This window comes from Coenobita brevimanus, chromosome 63 (assembly GCF_032717465.1).
Source record: "Coenobita brevimanus isolate Jiangsu-jjx chromosome 63, ASM3271746v2, whole genome shotgun sequence".
NCBI classification, from domain to species: Eukaryota; Metazoa; Arthropoda; class Malacostraca; order Decapoda; family Coenobitidae; genus Coenobita; species Coenobita brevimanus.
The window spans coordinates 40,270,274-40,295,227 of NC_137016.1; the positions used below are offsets into that span (position 1 = coordinate 40,270,274).

Consider the following 24,954-nt stretch of genomic DNA (forward strand, 5'->3'; position numbering starts at 1 on the left):
ATATTTTATAATGTTTTCACCTTACACTTGCGTATATTGTAGGATTATTGACAAATCGATCTCAACTACATTAAGTTAAAAAATGAATGCAAACTCTCGCTAATTGTTTCATATATTAATGCGGGTGACATGGATAAGTATTTGTATATTTAAAAAAAAAATAAAACAGTAAATAGGTACAAGAGAGAAAAAATTGAATGTAAATCTCACCCATTATATCAGAGGGAGCATAAGACTAAACTTGTCGACGTAAACATTGCAGCCTGTGATAGCACTTAGCAGCCTATTTGCGACTAATCGCGATGGGGAGCGAGGGGTACGTCAACAGTGCGAGAATAAGCTAATTGATGGTCCCAGAACATCACTGCGAGAAACTGAGTGAAATAGGAATTACATCAAGCCACCAGTACCGCCGTTATGAAGTGGAGTGGGGCGGTTACAGTGGTGGTGTGTGTCACTGTGGTGTGGGGCCAGGCCACTGACATAGGAAAGAAAAATGACACAGGAAATGGTCCACCAAATTCTACACTCGCTCAAAGCTCAAAAGAAGGTTTACAGGGCACGTCAGTTTTGAAGGTAAGCTGTTTGTAATGTAGGTTGCAAAACTGAGAATGAGGGGTGGGTAGCTAAACATTCCTTTTATATTAAAATATGAAGACAGTAATGCAGTATTTTTCAAATTTCCTATTGGAATGAAGTGTTGGTCAAACTTTACACGTACACCTCATGCGATATTCGACTTGTCATTAACATTTGCTAGTAGATTCGGTCATTCTAAGAATCTTCTGTGATATTTCTCTCGGAAATTGATAATAAATGAGTTACATGTGATTTATTTCCGCCAATTACAGACAAGCGTGTGTTGCATCAGCCAATGAAATTCATCCTTAGTGAAGATGAGAATACTGATTAAAGTAAGCTTTTAGGTTAGGTTAGGTAATGTTGATAGGCTAGGTTAGGTAAGTTTGATAGGTTAGGTTAATTTCCTTTAGCAATAAAAATAGGACGTTTCATGAGGTAACAGGCATCCAACCTGAGTGTTTTCTGTTTCTTGTTTTTCAATTTCTGAGAGGAATGTCATAGAAGAAGATTCTTAGAATGACCGAATCTACAAGAAAATGTTAACGAAAAATCGAAAATCGCATGAGGTGTACGTGTAAAAATTGACCGAAGTGTTGAGATTGTAATTTTTTTACAGATTAACTGGGTGGTAGGTGGTGGCGACCATCATCCACTCACTTGATGTAGTGCTGCCTACTTCTTCCTTAGCCTTTATCATTCTTTTTCTGTGCCTGTCATCCTCTCTTCCTATTTCTCCGATCTCTCTTGTCACTTATTGCTGTTCTTTCCTTTACAGGTGGCTTTACGTTGAGTGACAAGCCAAATGGTTTCCTGTAAGCCAAGAGACCATTTACAACGCTGGGTGGTAACCATATAACCAACTCATACGTGCTCCCTACGTGTCAGCAAGTGCGTTGGTGGAGGGTTAGTGCCCCTCCTCGTAAAACAAATAACTCAAAGTCAAATGGCCACCCCTTACGGGATTATGGTGTCTGGCAATAGATAGATAGAACATGATGCTCATATGATGAGTCTTGTACTAAAATTATTTTCCTTAAGAATGTAAGCTTGTATGAAAATGGTTTGAATCACTGCATCACTCTTTGCATATTTTGCACTTTCTGGACAAACTGCAGGAGAGCTCCCATTAACAAAATTTGAAAATTTCATGACTGATTAACTTTCATAATTGTATGTTTCATTTATGGTACCAAAATCCTGCATAACCAATAATTTGTGTTACTAAGAACACCAAGTTAGGCTTGCTGACACTAATGTTGGCATCCTGCAGAGGGCAATAACTTGACGTGAACTCGAAATCTGTTCGTCTGCAAATTGTACCAGTTAGTTTAAATTAAAGATAGATTAGTTGGGGTTAAATGAGGGTAGGTAAGATTAGTTTGTCATATGAGGTTAGGGGTAATCCTTAAGGGGGGGACAGGCAGGGTGGCTCAGTGGTAGAGCATTGGACTTAGGAGTGGGGGGTTGTGGGTTTGAGCCATGCCTGGTAGCTGCCATGCCAGGAGGGGTAGCACCCTCCTGTCACCTAGCAGGGTTATATGCTCTAATAAGGTCTAGTTTGGGTGGGGGGGGAATCCTTAAGGGGACATACAGTAGGACCCAGGGAAAAAAAGAAAAAAAAAAAATCTTTGATATGATTTAGTGACTGTAAAGGTGTATATAAGTGTTTCAGAGTATGAGTAGGGTCCATCAGTAAATAAGAGAGGTATGATTACATAAGGGATAGGTTAGGTTAGTACAAGTTTGGTATGATAATTTAGGATAGGTTTAGGTAAATAGTCACTGGTCAGAGTAATTTTGTTAAAAAGTGGTGTCTGTCTGTCTTCGCTTACCTCAAGATGGCGTCCTTCTTCTTTCGGCATCTTTAGGGATTGTAAACAAGCTCTGCCTTTTAAATGCTTTTCACCATTTGTAAAAGAATTAAAAAACTTTGAAACTTGAAAACTCACTCAGAAAATATTCAGAGAATCCCATGAAGAGATAAGGAAAAGAAAAAAAATGCAAAATAAGATGATCCTGTCTCCAAGGATTACTGGTTAGGTAAGTGGAAATGACACGATTAATGATGGATTGATCATGGAGCTGAATCAACATGAGAGCAACACGGCAGGCTACCATTTGATATGGTATGCATGTCAAACAGATGAGGGTGTATATTTGATATCTTCAAAATTATGCATTTCTGCAACTTTTTTAATGCTATACAGCGATAATTAGGTTCTAGTTTAATGAGAAAAAATACAGATGTAAATTTTATGCATTGGATCTGTCCTGCATTTTCACCCAGTTTTTACTTGTTCTGCCCGTTTTTATCGCTAGATTAATTAGAACTCTTCCTGGAGTGCATTCAGTAGTACCGGTATTACAGATAATAGGCTAGTTTATCTTACAGGTGCTGTTCCTCCAAATATGCTATTAGAATGAACCTTTCACAGGATACCGGTATATGTTACATTTCAATAGATTGCAATTGATACCTTTCCTGGTAATTTTGTACACTTTATCTGTGAAAAACATGAAGATTTGTAACTGGTGTATCATACACACCATCACTCTAATGAAGATATGGTACCTCTGAGATCTAAATTTAATGTTAAACTCTGTTAACACACATCTTGGTGTAATTTCAAATTCCTTACTGCTGTGCGTCGGTTGTTTGAAGTACAGTATTGGGTAAATGGACACAAATCTTAGATGAAGGAAGTGCTGTTGATGTGGCCTACTGTGATTTTGTGGAGGCATTTGTTATGGTACCACACAGGAGGCTGCTGGAAAAATTGAGAAGTTATAACATTGTTGTCAATATTCTGGGATAGATTAGGGCATTCTTGAGTAAACAAGCACAATGTGAGATGGTTAATGGGGAGGCATCAACATTGCAAGAGGTGATAAGTGGCCTACCACAAGATTCAGTTCTTGGTCCCCCATTGTTTGTAATTTACCATATATATGCATTGATGACTTAGCCAGTGTTATCAGTAATGGTGATACGATATAGTCCTCTATGTGGACGATATGAAAGTGTTCAGGAGAGTTGATGAAATCGGTAACTGTGGTCAATTGGAAGAGGACTTGAACAAGGCTCAAAAATGGTTTGATGAGTGGTTGTTGAAGTTTCATTCTAAGAAGTTCAGCTGTATGAGAACAGGGAGAATGAATGTAGAGAAAAGGCCGTATGAAATGGCAGAACAACAAATTACCTGTTGTATTTGTGCTTCTGAAAATTTAATTTCATTCAGCTTTGAGCAAGCATTATGGACTGAAGGGGTCATGTGTTTGTACTATAGGGAGATACTGGTGAGAAGGACAAACTGCCAACCACCACCCCCATTCCCACCACCACCACCCCCACGCCACCACCACACCTAGACCTTCATGTGGGTAACACCACTGTCAGTGCCTGCAACATAACCTCAGATGATTACACCAAGCTTACATCCTTCTACCCTCATTACTGCACCAAGGAAGAGGCTGAAACTGAGGAACCAGACACTGATGGGTATGTTAAATAATGTTTAGCTAACTTCACTGTAAGGTTCTGACAATATATTCTAAGAAAGGAAATATGCATGAACCTGTTGTAAAGTAGCATTACTGTGGGTCAGACTTATTTTAAACAGTAGAGTTGGAACTGTTTTGCAGTACTTACTGAAATAAAAACTGACTACTGTATATACAAGACTGGGTTGTTAGCCAAACAGTATTAGTTGCAGTGGCATCAGTGATACAGCATCAGTCAAGGTGAAGATCACATACCTTGTGAATTATTTTAAATTCTTAAGAGGAAATGGAAGATTTTAAATTAGGTACTGTTTATACTTGGGCAAATCAGGTAATGCCTCTGAGGAGTGGTTGGGGTTTATTGTTCTCATAATGCCAGTCAGGGGGAAAGCAGGAGTCCATCTCCTAAATGCGAGGACTAAGTACCCAAGCCTTGGGGCTGTATGCTCCTAGTGGATCAGTAAAACATTCAGTGATAACTCAGATAGATTGATAGATAGATATCAGTAGCAAGGTAGAGAGTGGTGTCTTTGATAGATGGAATAGATAGGCAATAGTGTCTAGGTAGATAATGAATCCTATATTAGTTTACATTTCATTGCATGTGTTGTGAGCAGCCGGGTGGAGGGTGAGGGTGGGAATGAGACAGAGCCGTGCCATACCAGTGTGGATTTGCCAGAGGTGGGAGCTGCTGAGCAGGAGCACCTTTCATCACTCTCTATATTCCTCATCCTCTGTGTCCTTGGTAATATTCTTCTCATCACTCCCTATATTCCTCATCCTTTGTATCATTAATATTCCCCAACCTTTGTCTTCTTGAACTTTGAACTGTGGAAAGGAAGACACCAAGTATAGAATAAGAACCCAGTTTATCCAACATTTCTTCTAAGCTGGCTCTTCATGCCATTCCTAGTGGTGCCAACCAGGATGAGACACTGAATAAACTGGACCCATTCTCTGCATGTGGTGTCTTCCTCCCCAAATTATCACAGCCTTTGTGAGATTCATCACAACTTTGAACACTGTTTGCTAAGTCATAAGTTTTTGTTGTTGGATTTGTAACATGCAAAGTTGAAGCTCCTCCTGGTCAGAAGAGTGACTTATTTGATTCCTTGTTTCCCCAGCAATGTGTATCATCCTGATCTTCTTCCTTCTCAAGACCAAGCTCAATTATCTGCCTGAGAGTGTGGCCTGTGTAATTGTTGGTAAGTCTTACTTCATATTTACAAATTTCAGGATGCTGGAGAGGGCTGCCTTTATTTGGAGGCACTGGTATTGGGAGGGGGGGGGTCCATTGCCTGGTGATTACAAATGTCCATAAACTCCTTCCTTATCCCCAGAAAGGAAGATGGTGAACTGCAAGGGAAGGACAGCTTGAGCTTGCTTTTCACCAGGATCACATTCAGAAGAGCCTGGGACTAGAACAACAACAACAAAAACAACAACAGACTTCTGTCTATCTATCTATTGCCAGACGCCTCAATCCCATTTGGGGTGGCCACAAACAAATCGCCTCCAAGTCGCCCTGTCCCCCGCCATTTCACTGCCCTGCTCCCAACTCACACCCCCGTCTCTCATATACCTCTCCACCCCATCCCTCCCTCTCATTCTCAGCCTCCCCCTCCCTCTTCCCCCTTCCACCTCACTCACATACACTCTCTTCGTCAGTCTTTCACCCTCCATCCTCTCCACATTGCCAAATCACCTCAGTGTGTTCCTCATAACGCTTCCTATCACATCCACATCCACACCACAACGCTCCTTTATATCCTCATTCGTCAACTTGTCTCTCCATGTGATTCACAGGCTCCTCTTAAATAACTCATTTCCACTGCTCTCACTCTTGACTTGTGTCCTTCCAGCAACGTCCAAGCTTCACTTCCATACGTTAGAGTTGTTATCACAATACTGTCATGTAGTAACTTTTTCACTTCCATGCTCACTTCCCTGTTTATTATCACTGCTTTCAAAGAACCAGCAACCTTTCTTCCCTGCTGTACCCTTTCAAGCACTTCACCCTCCAAACCTCCATGCTTACTCATCACACTACCCAAGTACTTAAACATACTCACATTTTCCAATTCCTCACCATCCAACCTCGCTGTACATTCACTGACTTCACCTCTCTCAAAGACCATCACTTTACTCTTCCCTACATTCACCTCTAGATTCCGTTTCTTAGACACTCTCCCAAACTCATCCACCAAGCCTTGCAGCTCCCCTTCGTCTTCACTCAACAACACAGTATCATCTGCAAACAACAGTACAGGGAGTTTCCAAACACTATCCTCTCTCACCAGGGCCACTCCAACATCCACTACCCTACCTTGTACCTCTTTTATTACCCCTTCCATGTACAGATTGAACAACCATGGAGACATGACACATCCCTGTTTCAACCCAACTTTCAAAGAGAAAAATTCACTTAGTTCGCCATCCACACGCACTGCAGCCTTCGCACCATTGTACATACTCTTCACAGCATTCAACAACTTCCCATCTACTCCATATATTCTTAACACTTTCCACAATCCTTGTCTATCCACCCTGTCATATGCTTTCTCCAAATCCATGAAAGCCGCATACAACTTCTTTCCTTCTCTAGAAACTTTTCCACTAAAGATCTAAGAATGAATATCTGATCTACACAACCTCTTCCCTTCCTAAAGCCTCCCTGTTCTTCTCCAACTAATTTCTCTGTTCTTTCTCTAACTCTGTCAATAAGTATCCTACCATACACTTTTCCTATTATACTAAGAAGACAAATGCCCCTATGTTTACCAAACACTTCTTTTTCCCCTTTTCCTTTGTACAAGGGAATAATTATACCTGACTTCCAATCCTCCGGGACTCTACCTTCCTCCCAGGCCAATCTGCACATCTTCCACATCCATTCTACTACTATCTCTCCCCCATGCTTCAGCATTTCACCACACACTCCATCAATTCCTGGGGCTTTCCCCGATTTAACTTTCTTCATTGCTTCCACAACTTCTATCCTACTGATTTCTTCCTGTCTTCTCACTTCCCTCCTTCTCCCAGCCATTCCCTAGCCACTTATACTCGCATTACTTCCATCCTCTATGTTCAACAATTCCTTAAAGTGTTCTCTCCATCTGCTCACTTTTTCTCCCTTCTCCACTAGTAATCTACCATTTTTATCTTTCACTCCCCAGACTTGAAACTCACAAATACAGTACTGTATCCAGTTGTAATTATTTGCCAAGTGTCAGGTATTGTCTGTATTTTTGTCCATGAAAGTTGAGACTGGATGCTGTTTAGTAGTAGATTACCAGTGTTTCTTTTTTACAGAGTTTGGAAATCTTGTATGTGCTGGTTTAATTATTACCATAATTTAGAATAATTTATGAGTTTCTCTGTTTTTTCACTTGTGAAGGCATGGACAGGATGCTGTGCAGTAGTTGTTAATTGTGGTTATGTGAAATATTTTTTCTCAATATTCAGTTGACTGTATTCAGTGTTAAAGTTAGCTTTTTCTTGCATATGTATAGTGTATTGCATAAGTATGCATCAGCCTCTTAACTTGTTTCAGCCATTTTTGTTTTTGTCCTGGTACAGTAATAAAAAAAAAAAAAAAAAAAAGTAAAAGTGAATGTTATCTCACCACATTACCTTCTGATAGCCATGATGTGGTTCGTCTATTGTACTGTAGTGAGTTCTCCTCTTTCTTATATGATACTGTACAGCATATGTTTCTTGTTAACAGGTGGTGTGATTGGACTGGTGCTAAAAATACTGTACAGTCAACATATTGCTAATTGGCAGGTAATGTGCACCACTGAGTTTATCACTGTTACTTTAATGATTGACAATGCACTGAATTTTCATTGAGTCTTTGAGTTTGTAGTTAATGTATATGATATGGTCCATTATGTTTGCGATATTTGAAAGTTTACTGGGCACTTAGCGATAGTTGTACTTGTTTGCTTTCTAGTTCCTGGATTCTGCCAACTATATTTATTAATGGGAAAAATGGTTAATAGGTTGATATTGTGAATACAGTACTTATTTATGTATATTTATATACTGTATTTTTATTTATTAATTCTTGATGATTTGTAATATTCCTATAATTAATCACCAGTGGTAAATGTAGTGACCTAGCAGAACTTTTTTTTCCTCATTCTAGAAAGAGGAAGCCTTCTCACCAACAGTGTTCTTCTTAGTCATCCTTCCACCAATTATATTTGAGTCTGGCTACAATCTGCACAAGGTCAGTTTCTTCAGCTCCATCTTGTTATTAATCTTGCAAGCTTGAGTACCCTATGCATTCTTATGTTAGTTTATGACACTCATGAATGCATATCAGTGTGTATTTATGTCATCAGCATTTATGTGATGGGAAATCGATATATATAAATGTAATGACATAGGCAATAGATAAGAGATAAGTGTGGTGAGTTTTGCAACAAAAAGAAAAGTAATTTATGATGAAATCAGTACTGTTGTGTGCCAGTAATAATATTTCCCTGAAGTTAAATTATTACTCTTGTCTTTCTGTCTGTCAAAAGGCAGATTCCTTAATTCCCCATTGTCAGGGGGGCCCCCCTCTCCAACTCGCCCCACCCTTTCCATCGTCATCCCCCCACCGTACCTTATTCTCCCTTTCCTGCCCTCCCACTTCACCTCACTCTCCCAGTCAGCCTTTCATGCTCGTCTCTCTTCATGTAGGAGAGCATGGGTAAATTATATCGAGATATTAAGAATAAAATATAAAAAGATGTAGCCAGACTAAATGGATTAATTGCGAGACCATTTAGAGGATTAATCGTACACATGGAGATGCCACATGTTACAAGCTTTGTGTAGACATTGTTATCTTTGACCACATACAGTAGTTTTTTTAGTTGCATATAATACTTGCACTTTCGTGAGATGTTGATGATAATGATGACGATGATGATATGGTAAGATAATACCTTTACATTACAGGGCAACTTCTTTCAAAACTTTGGGTCAATTATCTTGTTTGCTGTGGTTGGGACACTCATCTCAGCACTTATTGTTGGTGGTGGAGTATACCTTCTGGGACAGGTAAGTCAGTTGATGTAGAGGGCTTGTACTGCAATTAAGTCTTGTCAGAATGAGAAAAAATGTAAAAAATAATATAGCCAACAGAAGCCTTTTTAGAGTGTACAGTAAACACTGTAATGAGTCAGAGGGAGGGACTGGAGAGGAATATAAACCTTATTGGACGTATGGATTAGATAGAATAAAAATGATCAATGCCCATGGTAGATAGGGAGTAAAGCAATGTGTTAATTACAAAATAGAAGGTAGTATGCTTAGATATCTCTGGCTAAACAAAAGAGTGAATGTGAAGCTGGACACAAAATTGATTCTCCTTGTACCCTTGCAGGCAGATGTAGTCTACAAACTGACCTTTGTGGAGAGCTTTGCCTTTGGGTCCCTGATCTCGGCAGTGGACCCGGTGGCCACTCTTGCTATCTTCCATGCACTCAATGTGGACCAGGTGCTGTACATGTTGGTGTTTGGGGAGAGCATCCTCAATGATGCAGTGTCCATTGTACTCACCAGGTATTTATCTTTATCATCACGTCTACACTTCTTTGTCGCCCTGTTGCTTTTCTTGGTGTTCTCTCATACCCGTATTTCATTTTTTCTCTCTCTTGTTTTTAATAGCTGTCTCAGGTATTTCTCTTTATGATGATATGTGCACTTCTTTGTCATTGGATATCTTGTTTACCCAGTTCTTCACTTCCCACCCCCCACCCCACCCTTCTTACCACTGTCACTTTCCCTTCATTTCTGCCATATGCACTAACTTATGGTATCAATTTCAGTACAATATGGTTTTCAGTAGGCACACTAAATATGAAGCTCACATTGACCTGATAAGATCCTTAATTATGTCAGCCTCTTTTACTACAAACCAATTCTCAGCCCTAGCAGATATCTCTGTACCTTGGCCTCCACGGTTATTCTCGTAACAAGGGTATGGAGGAGGCTATGTCATAGATTTTCACTGGCAGTGAAGGAGTATAATGACATTCCATGTTAATGTTAGGTATGTCTGGCTGTCAGTTATGTAGCATTTTATGGTAGAGTAAAATCATCGGAAAAATTGCCGTTTTGAGACTAGAGACTATGCTAACCAGATTCAGGTTCATGTAGTAAAAGAGTTGTAACCAGAATCAAGTTCATGTAGTAAAAGAGTTTTATATGTGACATCTTTGATAAATATGGCATGTTATGTTTTATGAATTTTGGTTTTAGTGTTGAGTGACAGTATGTATGACCTCGTGCAGTGGGCCAAGTTGATCGTTTTTTATACTTTTGTGTTATACAATCCACTTTCTGGACCTTACCCACCCCATTGAATTGAAAAATATAGTAGGTGTGTAGTTTTTTCATCATAACTTGGCTTTTTTTTTTTCTTTTTTTTTTTTTTTTTTTTATGTAGCTCATCCTTTCCATGGCAATCCTTCCTGACCAGCATCATTTTAGTGTTAATCCGTTGTTACAGTGTAGTATTCAGGATGGAGAGAAGGTACTTTTAGACCAAGTTAGAAATTGTGTAGAGTGATGATGGAATGTATGTTTATTTCAGCACAGTGATAGAGATGACGTCCCCTGGAATGGCTGCCATGGGGTCAGGTGAAGCAGTGCTGTACACGGTGTGGAGGTTCTGCGTCATGTTCTTTGCCTCAGCGGGTATCGGGGTTGCATTTGCTTTGCTGAGTGCCCTGACGCTTAAGTATGTGCCAGTGAGAGAGTACACATCCCTGGAGCTGTGCATTATCCTTATCTTCATCTATGCTCCATACACACTTGCTGAGGGTATACACCTCTCAGGTAAGTAGACTGTCTGGTTTCTGGTTCATTTATTGTGTTAAACTTAACCCCAGTTGTTGTGTGTAATCTGTATGCTGTATTTCACTAAGGATTTGCATTTATAATGATGAAGTAAGTTCATCAGTTCTTTTGTCATTACCATACCTCAGATGAGCACATGATGTGAATAAACTGCACCATGTTGTGTGATAGAAAGCATTAGGAGAAATACATTGAAGTGGTCTGGCCATGTGGAGAGGATGGAGAGTGAGAGACTAATGAGGAGAGTGTATGTGAGTGAGGTGGAGGGGGGGATAGGGAGTGGGAGGCCAAAGATGAGATGAAGTGATGGAGTGGAGTCTGGAGAGGTACCGGGTAAATGAGAGAGGGGGTTGTGAGCTGGGGGGATGGCAGTGAAATGGCAGGGGACAGGGCGACATAGAGGCAATTTGTTTGCAGCCACCCCTCATGGGATTGAGGCGCCTGGCTATAAATAGATATGTGTCATATTCATTTGGTTTACTACTGCATACTTAGCTACACTTTGAGAAAGACTGGGTATTAAAAATGTACCTGTATGTTCTCTGTTGTGGACCCAGGCACAAAGGAATGTGAACCTGGTGGACAGCAAACTGAAGTTTCCCTTCTCCTGCAGACCACCATTTTCTTTCAATGGGCTGAGGAAGGAGCTTAGAGACAGTTGGAAAGTGGGCAACAGAGCCAGTCATTTATATTAATACCACCACGTGAAGGTGTCCCTCTCCACACCTGACAGTAAGAATAGATTAAATTTTCATTAGATTGAAAGGTTAACTAGACATTTTGCCTGCAGGTATAATGGCAATCCTCTTCAACGGTATTGTGATGTCACACTACACGCACTTCAACATGTCACCTGTGATGCAGATAACAATGCAGCACCTGATGCGCACCCTCGCCCTCATTGCTGAGTGCACTGTCTTCATCTACCTTGGCCTTGCTCTCTTCAGCTTCAGACACCAGGTGGGAGGCAGCACTTTTTTTTTTTTTTTTTGAGAAAGAATAAAGAAGTGTCTACATTGACTCTTTTTTTATGACAACCAATTTTTACTTCATTTTTGGCATTACCACAAAAAATGAACCCTCCACTCTTGCCTTCCCTAGTTTTCCCTTTATTGCAGAAAACGTTTCATTTATAGAGGCTGCAGCGTGCTTGCATATGTTGGTTATGATCACCTGATGGCAGCTTTCCACTCTGCTTAGTCTCTAGGAGCTTCCTTTTTCTGTCCCATATCCCTGAGGTCTCATTCTTGCCTCCCTCCCATTCACTGTGATCAGCACCAAGTCACACAAAGAATATATGGGTAGTACTGAAATTGTTTTCTCCTCTCCCCAGGAATATAATTATAATAATGTTAATCAAAGCAAGTTATTACTATTCTTTTAATAAATTAATTGTACATTAGTTCCACCTGGCACTGGTGGTGTGGAGCATTGTGCTGTGTTTGCTGGGTCGAGCTCTCAACATCTTCCCTCTCTCATGGCTCGTCAACAAGTTCCGGGACCATCAGATCAACAAGAAGATGATGTTTATTATGTGGTTCAGTGGTGAGTGCAGCAGATTTATTATTAATTTCTTCCGTGGCTCTTTTAACCTCACTTTATTGTTTGGTGGGAAGAACAATGAGCATGATGGAATAATGATCATTCTCTGAAAAATTAAAGTACAGTAGTACTAATGGTTTTATTCATGGTGATGCAATAAAACTTCACATGAGGTATTCAGAGACAGCAGTAAAATCACCCAGTTCATAACTTATTTTATTTAATGCCATATGTTTATTTGCATTTTACTGTTCATATTACATATACATTAGAATACTTTTTGATCATTAATTGTTGTATTATCTCTGCACAGGCCTTAGAGGAGCTATTGCATATGCATTGGCTCTTCACCTGGAGTTCAGTGATGAGAAGCGACATGTTATAGTGACAACTACACTTATCATTGTTCTCTTCACCATATTTGTTCTTGGGGGATCCACCATGCCACTCATCAAGGTCTGTATAGTGCCTTCCTCTGATCGTTTAATTTCCACTCAGGCATAGCTATTCTCTCCAGTCCTTCATATACCCTGCCTGTAATGCCTTCTCCCCATCATTTGCTTTTCAGTCAGGTTTAGCACTCCTTTCTGGTCCATCTTTTCCCTTTTCCCTGTCATCTACTTTTTTCTGAAGGTTAGCAATTGTCTCCAGTCCTTTATATACCCTGTGCATGGTTTTCTGACAGTCCGTCATTGATTTACCTACAAATTTTTGTTCTAATCACCACTTTAATCTTTCACTCTTCACTATGGCTCTCCTACTTGTACAGAATATCATCTGTTTCCCTTTTGTTAGTATTATTTCACAGCATTTAGAATGACTATTTTCTCCAGGTTAGTTAATTCAGTCTGTAACTCAGGATTTTCAGTTTTGTACTTCTAGTGAACCATCACATTTGTCTTCATATATCATTCACAGGTATTGTTGTACATAAGAACTTCATTCCAGCTAATGCCATATAGATTTATTCAAGTTTTGGAAATGGATATCAGTTTTAGAGTTGAGAGCCTTTGTTGTTGATCACAATTTTCACTTCTGCCCCATACCATCTTTCTCATTCACAGGATTCAAGTTCACATAAAGTATTCATATACTGTATAATATACAGTAGCTTGATTATAAGTCAGGTGATGTATTAGAATTTCTGCAGAGTATATGATTACTTTATATATTGGAGCCATTTCCTGAGACATCTTACCTCACTTTCATACTGGCCTAACCTGAATCACCTAACTCTCCATTTTATTCCTCCCTCTGTTTCTGGATTGTAGTACCTCCAGGCGGACAAGCGACAGAGAAGCAGGAGACTGAAGGAGCGTGACAAAGAGTTGACCCTCAGTAAGACGAGAGAGTGGGTGAGTCATGGTTAGGACTATGCTACACTTTGACTGCCAGGTGTTCAACTCCTTCAGTCTGGTGATGTATTTTTGTATTTTACTCTTGCCATCTCCAGACAATTGTATTTGACTTAGGAGCATCTGTCATATTGTAGTAGTTGGGTTAATGTAGACAGCATCTAACCCCCCATTTTGGAAAATCTCACCAAAGCTGAGCAAAACCATCTGAAAGCAGTGGAAGTAGAATGAAAAATGTCATAAGAGTGAAGTAGTCAAAAACATGGGTAGCACAGTAATCTTCAGAAATTGTTCATATTTTACAGCAATTTCTGATACTTATTTGTTTATTTATTTTAGTGGTAGGTGGGGGTACTCACCACCCACTCACTGATGCAGTGCTGCTCTCAGGTGTTTGCCCTTTCCTCTCTTCCTTCCTAACTCTTCTGTCTTTCTTACCTTGCTTCATTCCTCTTCCTTCAGTCTGTGGGTGACTCTACACTGAGTGACAGGACAAATGGTTTCCTGCACCCCAGGAAACCATTTCCTTAGCTGGGTGGTAACCATATAACCATATTATGGAGCCAGGTGGTTTAGTGGGTAATTGAGGCGCTCCATTCAGATTGAGCCGGGGTAGGTTTATATCCAGAGGGTGGTTGGGGTTTATTGCTCACACAATGCCACTCAGCAGTGATTGAGGCTGGTCACTCGCATCTTAAATGTCAGGACCAATTACCTAGCCCCGGGCTACTACGCTCCCCACAGGGCAACACTGGATTAGATGATGAATGAATGAATGGATGTTTATTTATGTACTGGTATTTATTACGTACATACATCATCTAATGCATTGTTTCCCAATGAGGAGTGTAGGAACCTGAGGCTAGGCAAGTTGGTCCTGACATTAAGATGAGAGTGACCAGCCTCACACATCCCAGGGTGGCATTACATGAGCAATAAACCCCAACCATCCCTTGGACATAAACCTACACTGGCTCAATCTGGTTGGAGCGCCTTAATTACCCACTAAACCACCATGTGTCATAGTTTGGTTATGTGGTTACCACCCAGCGTAGTAAATGGTTTCCTGGCATACAAGAATTCATTTGGCTTGTCACTCAGTGGAGAGTCACCCATAGATGGAAGGAAGAGGAAAGATTGAAGGTAACAAAGACAGAAGAGAAAGGAAGGAAGAGAGGAAAGGACAGTCACCTGAGAGCAGCACTACATCGAGTGAGTGGGTGGTGAGTGCCCCCACCTATCACAATTTATTTATTAATGTTTTATTTATATATTTACTAGTTTAATGATCATAAAGCCAACCATAATAGATGTTAAACTGTTAGCATGTCGGAACAGTACTGTCATCATCATACACCTGGACAAAATATTCCTGACTGTAAACATTCATTACTTCACTTCTTCAAGTACCTTTGCCAACTTTTGAAATATTCATCTTCATTATCTGCATCCGTATACTGTACTCATTATTATCATCATTATTCATTATTATCGAGTATGATCCAGAGGGAAAGAAGAAGTGTAAAAGTGGAAGAATTATCAACAGCATACCGAGTGAAATGGGAGAATCATTCACACATTATCCAACCTTCAGAATCCTGTTTCAGCTGCACATGCCTAATGATTTGTACATACTTTATATATATACCGGTATATATATATATATATATATCCAAACCTGTGTTGCCCCATGAAGAGTGTAGGAGCCCAGGCCAAGGCAAGTTGGTCCTGACATTTAAGATGAGAGTGACCAGCCTCACTCATCCCTGAGTGGCATTACTTGAGCAATAAACCCCAACCACCTCTCAGATATAAACCTGCACAGGCTCAATCCGATTGGAGCGTTTTAATTACCCACTAAACCACCAGGCACAATAATTTGATTATATGGTTACCACCCAGTGTAGTAATTGGTTTTCTGGCATACAGGAAACCATTTGGCTTGTCACTTAGTGCAGAGTCACCCGTAGACAGAAGGGAGAGGAAAGAATGACATAAGAGGAAGGAAGGAAGAGAGGAAAGGGCAGCCACCCAAGAGTAGCACTACATCGAGTGAGTGGATGGTGATCGTTCCCACCTACCACCAATATATATGTGTGTATGTGTGTGTGTGTGTGTTTCTTTATAGATGCATTTCACATATCCAATCAGTCAATCTGTTTACTGAAACGTGAAGTGGAGCTTCCAGTGGTGCCCCTATTTACTGGATGGAGAGATGCAGTTGTGGCATCCATCCAGGAACCAAAATTCTACCTTCTTGCCCATGCCTAACAATGATGAGTTGCTGACTGCCACAAGGGGATGTCAGTTCACTGCATTGGATGGACCAGCAAGGATGGTTACTTGCCTGCTGCTGATGGGCCTGCTTGGCCAAACAAACCAGGCTTACTGGTACTCCACAACAACTATCATTAATGTAGTTGGCAGACCCTTGTCATACATACAGTACTTCATCCAGCAAACCCAGTCCCCTGTCATTTCCCTAAACTTCTTATCTTCCATACCTGACTGTCACTCTCTTATTTGCCACATTCATCCACCGTCTTAGTTTGCCATGCCTTCTCTCACATTCAAACTCACATTCTGTTTTACCATTATTTCTTTATGACCATACCACCGAAGTACCCTTCTTTTTTGCCCTATTATCAGACTTAAATGTAGGTTAGTGAAAACATTACTGGTAGATTAGATTTTAAAGGTAACCAGGCTAAAATAATGGAATGCTTGACTGTAGATATTATGATAGAACAGTAGTTACCTGCAGTAAAGCAGTATTTGCCAGAATTGGAATAGAAACTGGATTAATAAAGGGAAGGATGGTATGTAGATGGTATGGTCATATAGAGGAATGGATATAAATAGAGTGGTTGTTGTTATGATGGGGCCAGGCTTATGTTGACGTGAACCCAGTGGACTGCGGAGATCCAGCCTCTTCACCCAAGGACACCCAGATATCTCTTGTTGAGGTTGTGTTGAAGGTTTATTTGTATTTTAAGAGTGGGGTGTGTGAGGTAAGCGTGGTTTGCTGTGAGGGGATGCATTACACTGGGAGCAGGGTGGATTGTTTGAGCATTTCATTTCATGTTGCTGCTGAAATTATTGTGGCCCCTGGCTCATCTGGACGTGAAGTTGGTGGACAACTGGATAAACTCATCCTTTTCCTGCAGTCCACCATCATCATTTTGGAGGACTGGGAGGGAGTTGACGGCATTTAGTATAACCAAGTAGCAGAGCCGCCTGGCTCTATCTGTGCCAGTGTATGGACAGAAGCACTTGGTACTGAAGTAGGGAAAGGTGATGTTCACCTCATAATGTGGCCAGGTAAATTCCTATCACTGGTAAGGATGGTTTATATGGGATAAATATTTAATGGGCATCATGGAGGATGCTTTTCAGCTAAAGGTTTGGATGGTTTTTGTGTCCATGTGCTTGTTAAGTTTTGGGTGGAGGTAGAGGAAGATTTCTGAGACAGTCTGAGTAGTGTTGGTAAGTTGAGTATTCATTGTTTCTTTGTGGTGGGGGTAGTGTTGTACAGTATTTGACCACAAGGATGGGGTGTCTCCTGTGCTGAAGTTGTGAATTACGGTAAGTTCCTTCCATGCTCATTTGGTTCTTTATTGAGACGACTTCTGTTTCTTGGTGAAGGTGATCCTTGTTTGTGGTCTTTGTGCATCCTGCTATTATCCTTAAGGTGTATGCAGAGATGATTATGTGTAGTGGAGAGAGTGGAGTGAAGCGCTTGTTGGAGATTTGTAAGAAGGCATGGATGAGTGAAACTCTGCCAGCAGAGTGGAAAAAGGCTGTGATTGTACCCCTGTACAAAAATAAAGGCGAGTGAAGTGAGTGCAAGAATTATCATGACGTACGTTTATTTAGTGTTACAGGGAAGGTATATGGAAGAATTAGTATAAAGTATGAGAAATATCAGAAGTCCGCTTGTGAGAAGGACTGTAGGGTGTTTATGGCATTTACGGATCTGGAGAAAGCATATGACAGAGTAGACAGAGAAGGATTGTGGAAGGCTTTGCACATGTATGGTGTAGATGGTAAGCTACTAGGTGCCGTCAAGAGTTTTTATGATGGTAGTGACGCATGTGTAAGGGTAAATGGGTATCTACGTGAATGGTTCACGATTAGTATGGGCGTGCGACGTGGTTGTATGATGTCCCCATGGTTGTCCAGTATATAAATATGGATAGGGTGGTGAGAGAAGTAAAAACACAATTAATGGAGAGAGGGATGGCATGGGTAATGAGTGGTGGTGGATGGAATATCTCAAATTTGTTGTATGTTGATGATTCAGTATGAATTGCAAGTACTGGACAAGAACTTGGTAGACTAGTGCAGAGTTTTGCAGATGTCTGTGTGTCGTGCCTTGAAAGTAAATGTAGAAAAGAGTAAAGTGATAGTAAGCAAGAGAGAAGGTGGCTCCCAGTGTGATGTTACTGTGCATGGAGAGAGACTGGAATTGGTGAGAGAGTTCAAATACCTGGGTACAGTGATAGAAAAGAGGAAAATGTGCAAAAGAAGTGGAAAGTACAGTGACACAAGGAAGAAAAGTAGCTGGTGCACTGAAGGCGCTTTTGTATATATATATTTGTGGTAGGGGGGGGCACTCACCATCCACTCATAAGATGTAGTGCTGCTGTTGGGTGTCTGCCCTTTCCTCTCTTCCATCCATCTTTCCTTCCATCCTCTTCTGCCATTCTTTCCTTCATTCTTTCCTTGTCTTTCTGCCTACGGATGACTTTACACTCCCTCTTCTGTCTTTCTTTCCTTTATTCTTTCTTCTTCCTTCTGCCTGTGGGTGACTCTATACTGAGTGACAAGTCAAATGGTTTCCTGTACACCAGGAAACCATTTACTGTGCTGGGTGGTAACCATATAACCAAATTTTGGCGCCTGGTGGTTTAGTGGGTAATTATTGCGCCCCAAGCGGATTGAGCTGGTGAAGGTTTATATCCAAGGGGTGGTTGGGGTTGATTGTTATGTACCGTAATGCCACTCAGAGATGAGTGAGACTGGTCGCTCTCATCTTAAATGTCGGGACCAACTGCCTAGCCTCGGGCTCCTACGCTCCTCATGGGGCAATGTAGGATTGGATGATGGATGGATGGATGAAATATATATATATATATATAAAACTAAAGTAAGGGACCATCTTAGGGTTGCATAATTTATTTTTGTCCAGATGAATTGTGTGTAGGCTGTTTTGGATGGAATGAGTAAGACTGAGGATTGGATGAACCATGAAAGGCCAAAAAGATGGCTGGATATGGTAAGTGAATGTATGGGAAACCAGTGCATGTAAGTTGAGGAAGCAGATGATTTTACATTGAGTAGATGAATTATGTATGGAGATGCGCATGTCAATGGTTCCATCCTGTTTTTAATATGGGAGTCATCAGTGACTCTTCCACATGAATTTATGAAGTACAATACAGTATACTGCATTGAAAAAATTGTTCTTTTTTGGTAGAGCTTGCCGAGAATTGCAAAGGCTTGGACAAAGAGTGAGTAGATGTGTGTCCTGTCTCTGTGAGCAATGTTGATTGTTTTCTTACACTGTTTTTATTGTTCCCCCAAACTTTTTTTTGAGAAATATTTAGGTTGAGGATGATCATGAATGTTGACATTGAAATATGCTTTCCTGTTCCCATATCTAGATCTTACCCATCCTTTTTATGTTTTAGTAGAAGTAGGGTAGATACCTGATGTTAGATGTGGTCTATAACAGTTTACATCTGTGGATAGGTTGGGATATATTGCTCATGTAATGCCACTCAGGGCAGTGTGACTGGTCACATTACTGAAAATGTCAGGACTGAGAAGCCTGGCTCTGGGTCCTAGGCTTCTAGTGGAGTGCCTAAAAGAATAAAGCAATAGAATAAGGTCGTGACATAATGATGATGGAGTAATAAAGGATGAAGCAGTAGATTATGATTATGATAATGATGAGGTTAATGCATATTTCTTTGCACCAGGGCCAAGCTGTTGACTCCGAGCATCTGTCGGAGTTCACCGAGGATGAGAGTGACACCCCAACTGGTGCCCAGGCCCATGGGTTCCTGCGCCTGGACCTGCTATACCTCCGTCCCTTCCTCATTCGCCACGTCACACATCAAGAGGTCAGTACAGAGAATAACAGACACACTTATGGTTGATTCCCTCATGTAAATTGGGCTGTATTTTAAGTGGCTTTGGAGATTTGTGAGACCCCTCCTTAGCAATTTATTCTGCACATTACAGTTTCTCTCTCTCTCTCTCTTTCAAGGAAGGACAAAGAAAGGAGAGTGCAACCAATGGAATCATCTTTCACTGCAGACATTATTAAGCACATTCTTTGTGTGTGTGGATAGGGAGTGCTGATACTTGTTTATCAGTGAATCATTTGATTGTATAAATAATCTACAGAGTACTTACGTAGGCTTATTTGATAAAAGATTGTTAATAGATGGAGGTGTCCATCCTGCACTTACTGTGGAGCGATCTTAACTTGTTTAGTACAGTACTTATATTGAATTAAAGCTTAGATGAAAATCCCGATATCACTTATGAAATTCCTTATAATCTCAAACATATACTGTAACAGTGAATTATGAAGACAGTAATATGCTCTACATTCCTAATTAGTTCAGACAGCTTGATAACTTCATTGGAATGTCTTTATATTGCAGGTGCGGTCACATGCCTATGACCTTAAGAAGCAGTGTTACCAGTCCATAAATGTTCAAGCCTCTGAATCTGAGGAGGAAGAAATATTCAGTGCCCGTTGAATACTGCTGTGTGGTATACTTTATTTTTTATCTATATATTTTGAATGTTTCCTGTTATACTATTATATATTTTGGTCAGCTTTTGTGTTGCTCATCTCTTATATATTTTGCTCAGCTTTGTGCCATGTTTAATTTGGATTTGTACAATTTCCAGACTATTTCAAGTATGTATATATGTCAGAGTTGTATGTGGCAAATATTTACTTAAGTCATATTTGGCTGTTGGATAGATCTGGATGTAAAGTATTATGGTTTGGAGTGTTAAGTATTAATGTTGCTTTTTGTTGCCTTTGACTTACTCATATAAACAAGGAATCTGTCAGTACAGAAAACCTAATAGTCACCTTCCATTTGTCCTTGTATTCTAGTCACTGTGCAGTTCAAGTAACTGGTTTTTGCTCAGTGTTCCTATCTGGGTTTCATGTCTAAGCAAGGTAAGTATTGTACTTGGGAAAATTACTAACCCAGCTCATTTATCAGAGGTAGCATTGGATGGGTTGAGTTGAGGTGGAAAAAAATACCCCCCCCCCCCTTATTTTTTTTTTTTTTTTTTTTACGAAACCTATTTGCCCTTCCTACCAGTAGAGTTTGGTTTGTGGGGGAGAGTATTCTTTACAATTGTTCTCGTATTCTAATACTGTAGAATAGTTGCACTTTAATAGGAGTTGCCTAACATGAGCAAGCAGGCCTCCTGCTGGTGTTCCTTTTTCTCATGTTCTGTTGTGTTTAACTCCCCTTCTTTTTTCCTCCAGTACCACACTGAGTGGATACAGTATTTTGAATATGTGAATGACCAGCTCATTTCACTGTGCATGCTTTTGACAGTTTCTCTTGCTTTTGTACCTTTTCCTCTTCTTTCTGGACCCTACCTCACTGCATCCTTAGGTGGGATAAAGGGGATGATGATATTGATGATGAATTAATTTAGTGTTGACTCACCCTTGCCAATGAGGGATGAGTTGAAGGATCATGGTTTTAAACTAAAACAGCAGTATTATTTTGTGTACAACAATGTATGGGTTTGTTCGCAAGTTGCTGGATGTAGGTGATGGGTGCCAGCCAGTTGATCTTAGCTTAAAAACGAGTGGTAGTAATGAAGGGGCCAGTGTTATCTGTCTGATTCCTCCTGTTCAGAAAGTCCCCCATAATATACATAAAATCATCTGGAGAATGCATAAAGTTACAGCAATACATCTTAGAAGTGAAGGGGTTGAAAATGTGATGGGAGGTAGGTTGTGGAGCTAACAAAACCTGACAGCCCAACACTTCTGGTAAATATAAAAAGTGCAAAAAATTTCAGTTTAGTGCTTTTTCAAATTACTACTGGTTATTTTTCTTGTGATAAGTTGAAATAATTTTCTGTCAGGGAGGGAGTGGGGTGGCTTATTGACATAGCGCCGGACTCAAGATTGCGAAGTTGAGCGTTTGTGCCCCGCCTGGGTAGCTGCCTTTGCTGGGAGGGGTAGTGCTCTTCTTTAACCCTGGCAGGGCTATATGATCTATTTCTAGCTCTGGGGAATAATCCTCTTTTTGTTTTTTTGTTTTGTTTTTTCTAGCTGGCAACAAACTCTGCTGATATGTTACCGGTAATGTCTAAAAATTGAATGCCTTAACTTGAACTATACATACTGATGATATCAGACCGGAATTACTCAGTTAGCTCCATAAAGTACTATGTAGAAAAAAAAAAAAAAAATTAGTAGTAAAATTGTACTACAGTCAGTTTCTGTGCTTTTATATTTTTTGAATTTTTCTGGTAATATACATTGTAGTAGGCTATTTGGAAGTAGAAGACATACCCCTTTTAAAGGGTACTGTAAATATTAACTCACACATTACCATCCATCCATCCATCATCCAGTCCTATGTTGCCCCATGAGGAGCATAGGAGCCCGGGGCTAGGCATTTGGTCCTGACATTTAAGATGAGAGTGACCAACCTCATTCATCCCTGAGTGGTATTGCATGAGCTATAAACCCCAACCACCCCTTGGATATAAACCTTCACCGGCTCAGTGCGATTGGAGCACAATAATTACCCACTAAACCACTAGGCGCCAAAATTTGGTTATATGGTTACCACCCAGCGTAGTAAATAGTTTCCTGGTGTACAGGAAACCATTTGGCGTGTCACTTGTAGAGTCACCCATAGGCAGAAGGAAAAGGAAAGAATGAAGGAATGAAAGACAGAAGAGGGAGTGTAAAGTCACCCGTAGGCAGAAGGACAAGGAAAGAAAGAAGGAAAGAAAGATAGAAGAAGATGGAAGGAAAGAAGAATGGAGAGGATAGGGCAGACACCCGAGAGGAGCACTACATTGAGTGAGTGGATGGTGAGTGCCCCCACCTACCACAACAAATATTATTACAAATCTCAAACCTATTTTCTCCCAGGTCTCCTGCAACTGTCTGGTTTTGGCACTTGGGTTAGCTCCCAGTCCATAGAAAGCATCATCTCGTAACATAGCCACTATCATTGAAAGGAAGTATATTGTAATTTGATTTTGATTTGATGGAGAATGATAAACTGACTAGAAGAGTATGAGAGTGAGGTGGAGGGGGAGACCAGTAATGTATGGGGGTGGGGGGGCTTGCCATATAGCAGAGGACAGGGTGACATGTACAGTAGTTGTGGGCACTTGCATGGGATTAAAGCATCTGGCATCACATAGCTAGAATATTGTCCCAGCTCACCCCACCCAGCAGTTTTGAAAAACTTCAGTGTTTTGGGCAGGTGGGAGGGGAAAAATAACATTACCTGCCAGTACTGATCTGATGTTCCAAAATGTAATTGTTAGGAGTTTTAGCCCTTTTGATTGGTGGGTATCCCGTAGTCATTAATACTGTATTATGCTGGGATTAGCCAGTGTAAAATGCTTTAAGTAGTTATGGCCTAAATTATGTCACAACATAATATTGGTGTGTTAACCTCCCCATACATAATCAAACCAAGAAACCCAGGCAACTTGAATATGAGGACTCAAGGTGTTATTCTCATATGGTTATTTTTAAGGTGTTTCAGCTGTGATTGCTTAGCATTGTATAAGTTGTGGAATGGGGTATCCTCATTCCAGAATATTCTGTCAGATAGGAATGCGCTCTATAGTTAGGTGTCCTGTCTGTCCCAGCTATTTGGTGATGGAATATATATATATATATATATATATATATATATATATATATATATATATATATATATATATATATATATAGACACACACACACATAGTACAGCTATATAGTGTTAACAGTATCTGATTATATAAATATATAAAGATTTATCAGCTCTGTATATCTAAGATCTTTATATTTTCAGCATGTAAGAATGTTTTCAGGTCCAGAGGTCTGTTTATAACTGAAGAATTTATAAATGTAAATTTTATGAGAAGATTAAATACTCTTAAAGCACTTGAAGTATGACTGCTTGCTATATTTTTGTGAAATGGAGTACTGTACAGTAATTCATCTGGTGCAATTTCTGATGTGATTGATATATATATTGATCATGTAATCACATAGTACAACATTAAAAATGTTTCAGTCCATTATGTTTTTCTCATACATCGGAAAAATGTTTTCAGAGGCAATATTCTATGCCTGCATAATGTCAGTCAGGTTATTTCACCTGATGACTGCTTTCCATGGTGCATGGCCTCAAGGTGCATTCCAGTCTTGCCCCTTCTTACGATATTCTTGTTCTGCCCAAGTGGCTTGGCTTTCGTGTTGGGGTAGGGTTGCAAGAGGCAGGCCAAAAAAGACCTGGGACAAGGTCATAGATCATGACCTCAGTGATAAGGGACTCTGCTGAATAGGGATGCTGCCAGCAATCTAGCAGTGTGGAAAACTGCCATTTGGGGACCAAGGCCAATGCATACAAGCATGTTGGAGCCTTTATAGACGATCTGATTGTATGATGGTCCCTTTTTTTTTTTTTTTTTTTTTTTTTTTTTTTAATGCGAGGAAGAAGGAACCAAAGGCTGAGCCCGCATTAATGTTCCTTCCAAGAAAGAAACAAAAACAATACAAAAGAGAGCCAAATTCAAGATCCATTCACGTCAAGATGCCTGGACACACAGCATTTGAAAGATGGGAGATCATAGGAAGTAGGAAATACAGACAGAGGGAGACAGTTCCAGAGTTGACCTGTTGCATAAATGAAGGACTGAGAGTAACAGTTAACTCTTGCATTAGAGAATTGGACAGCAAAGGGATGAGAGTTGTTGCTAGACGGGTGCTGCACCCGTCGTAGAGGTGGAGGGATGCAAGCAGACAGTTCAGAGGAGCAGTGACCATTGAAGCAGCAATAGCAAAGAGATAAAGAGGCCACCCTTGCCTGAGTACAGT

The 24,954-nt window shown here is 40.3% G+C and overlaps 1 protein-coding gene across 1 annotated transcript; it reads left to right on the plus strand.

Moving 5' to 3' along the window:
* Positions 1-254: 254 nt before the first annotated feature.
* On the plus strand, positions 255-21,087 carry Nhe1 (Na[+]/H[+] hydrogen exchanger 1). The gene is made up of 15 exons (XM_080275870.1): positions 255-576; positions 3,870-4,081; positions 4,701-4,828; positions 5,208-5,288; positions 7,811-7,869; positions 8,234-8,317; positions 9,037-9,138; positions 9,464-9,642; positions 10,676-10,920; positions 11,732-11,901; positions 12,345-12,486; positions 12,797-12,939; positions 13,755-13,838; positions 19,823-19,966; positions 20,516-21,087. The coding sequence occupies exons 1-15, from the start codon at positions 418-420 to the stop codon at positions 20,612-20,614; spliced, it is 2,031 nt and encodes a 676-aa protein (XP_080131996.1). The 5' UTR covers positions 255-417; the 3' UTR covers positions 20,615-21,087.
* The last annotated feature ends 3,867 nt before the right edge of the window (positions 21,088-24,954 follow it).

Excerpts from the sequence above, each read along its gene's own strand:
- Nhe1 (XM_080275870.1), top strand. The coding sequence starts at position 418 with ATGAAGTGGAGTGGGGCGGTTACAGTGGTGGTGTGTGTCACTGTGGTG. Across the intron at positions 11,902-12,344 it reads TCTTCAGCTTCAGACACCAG|TTCCACCTGGCACTGGTGGT; the intron begins GTGGGAGGCAGC and ends ATTGTACATTAG. Across the intron at positions 19,967-20,515 it reads GCCACGTCACACATCAAGAG|GTGCGGTCACATGCCTATGA; the intron begins GTCAGTACAGAG and ends TTTATATTGCAG.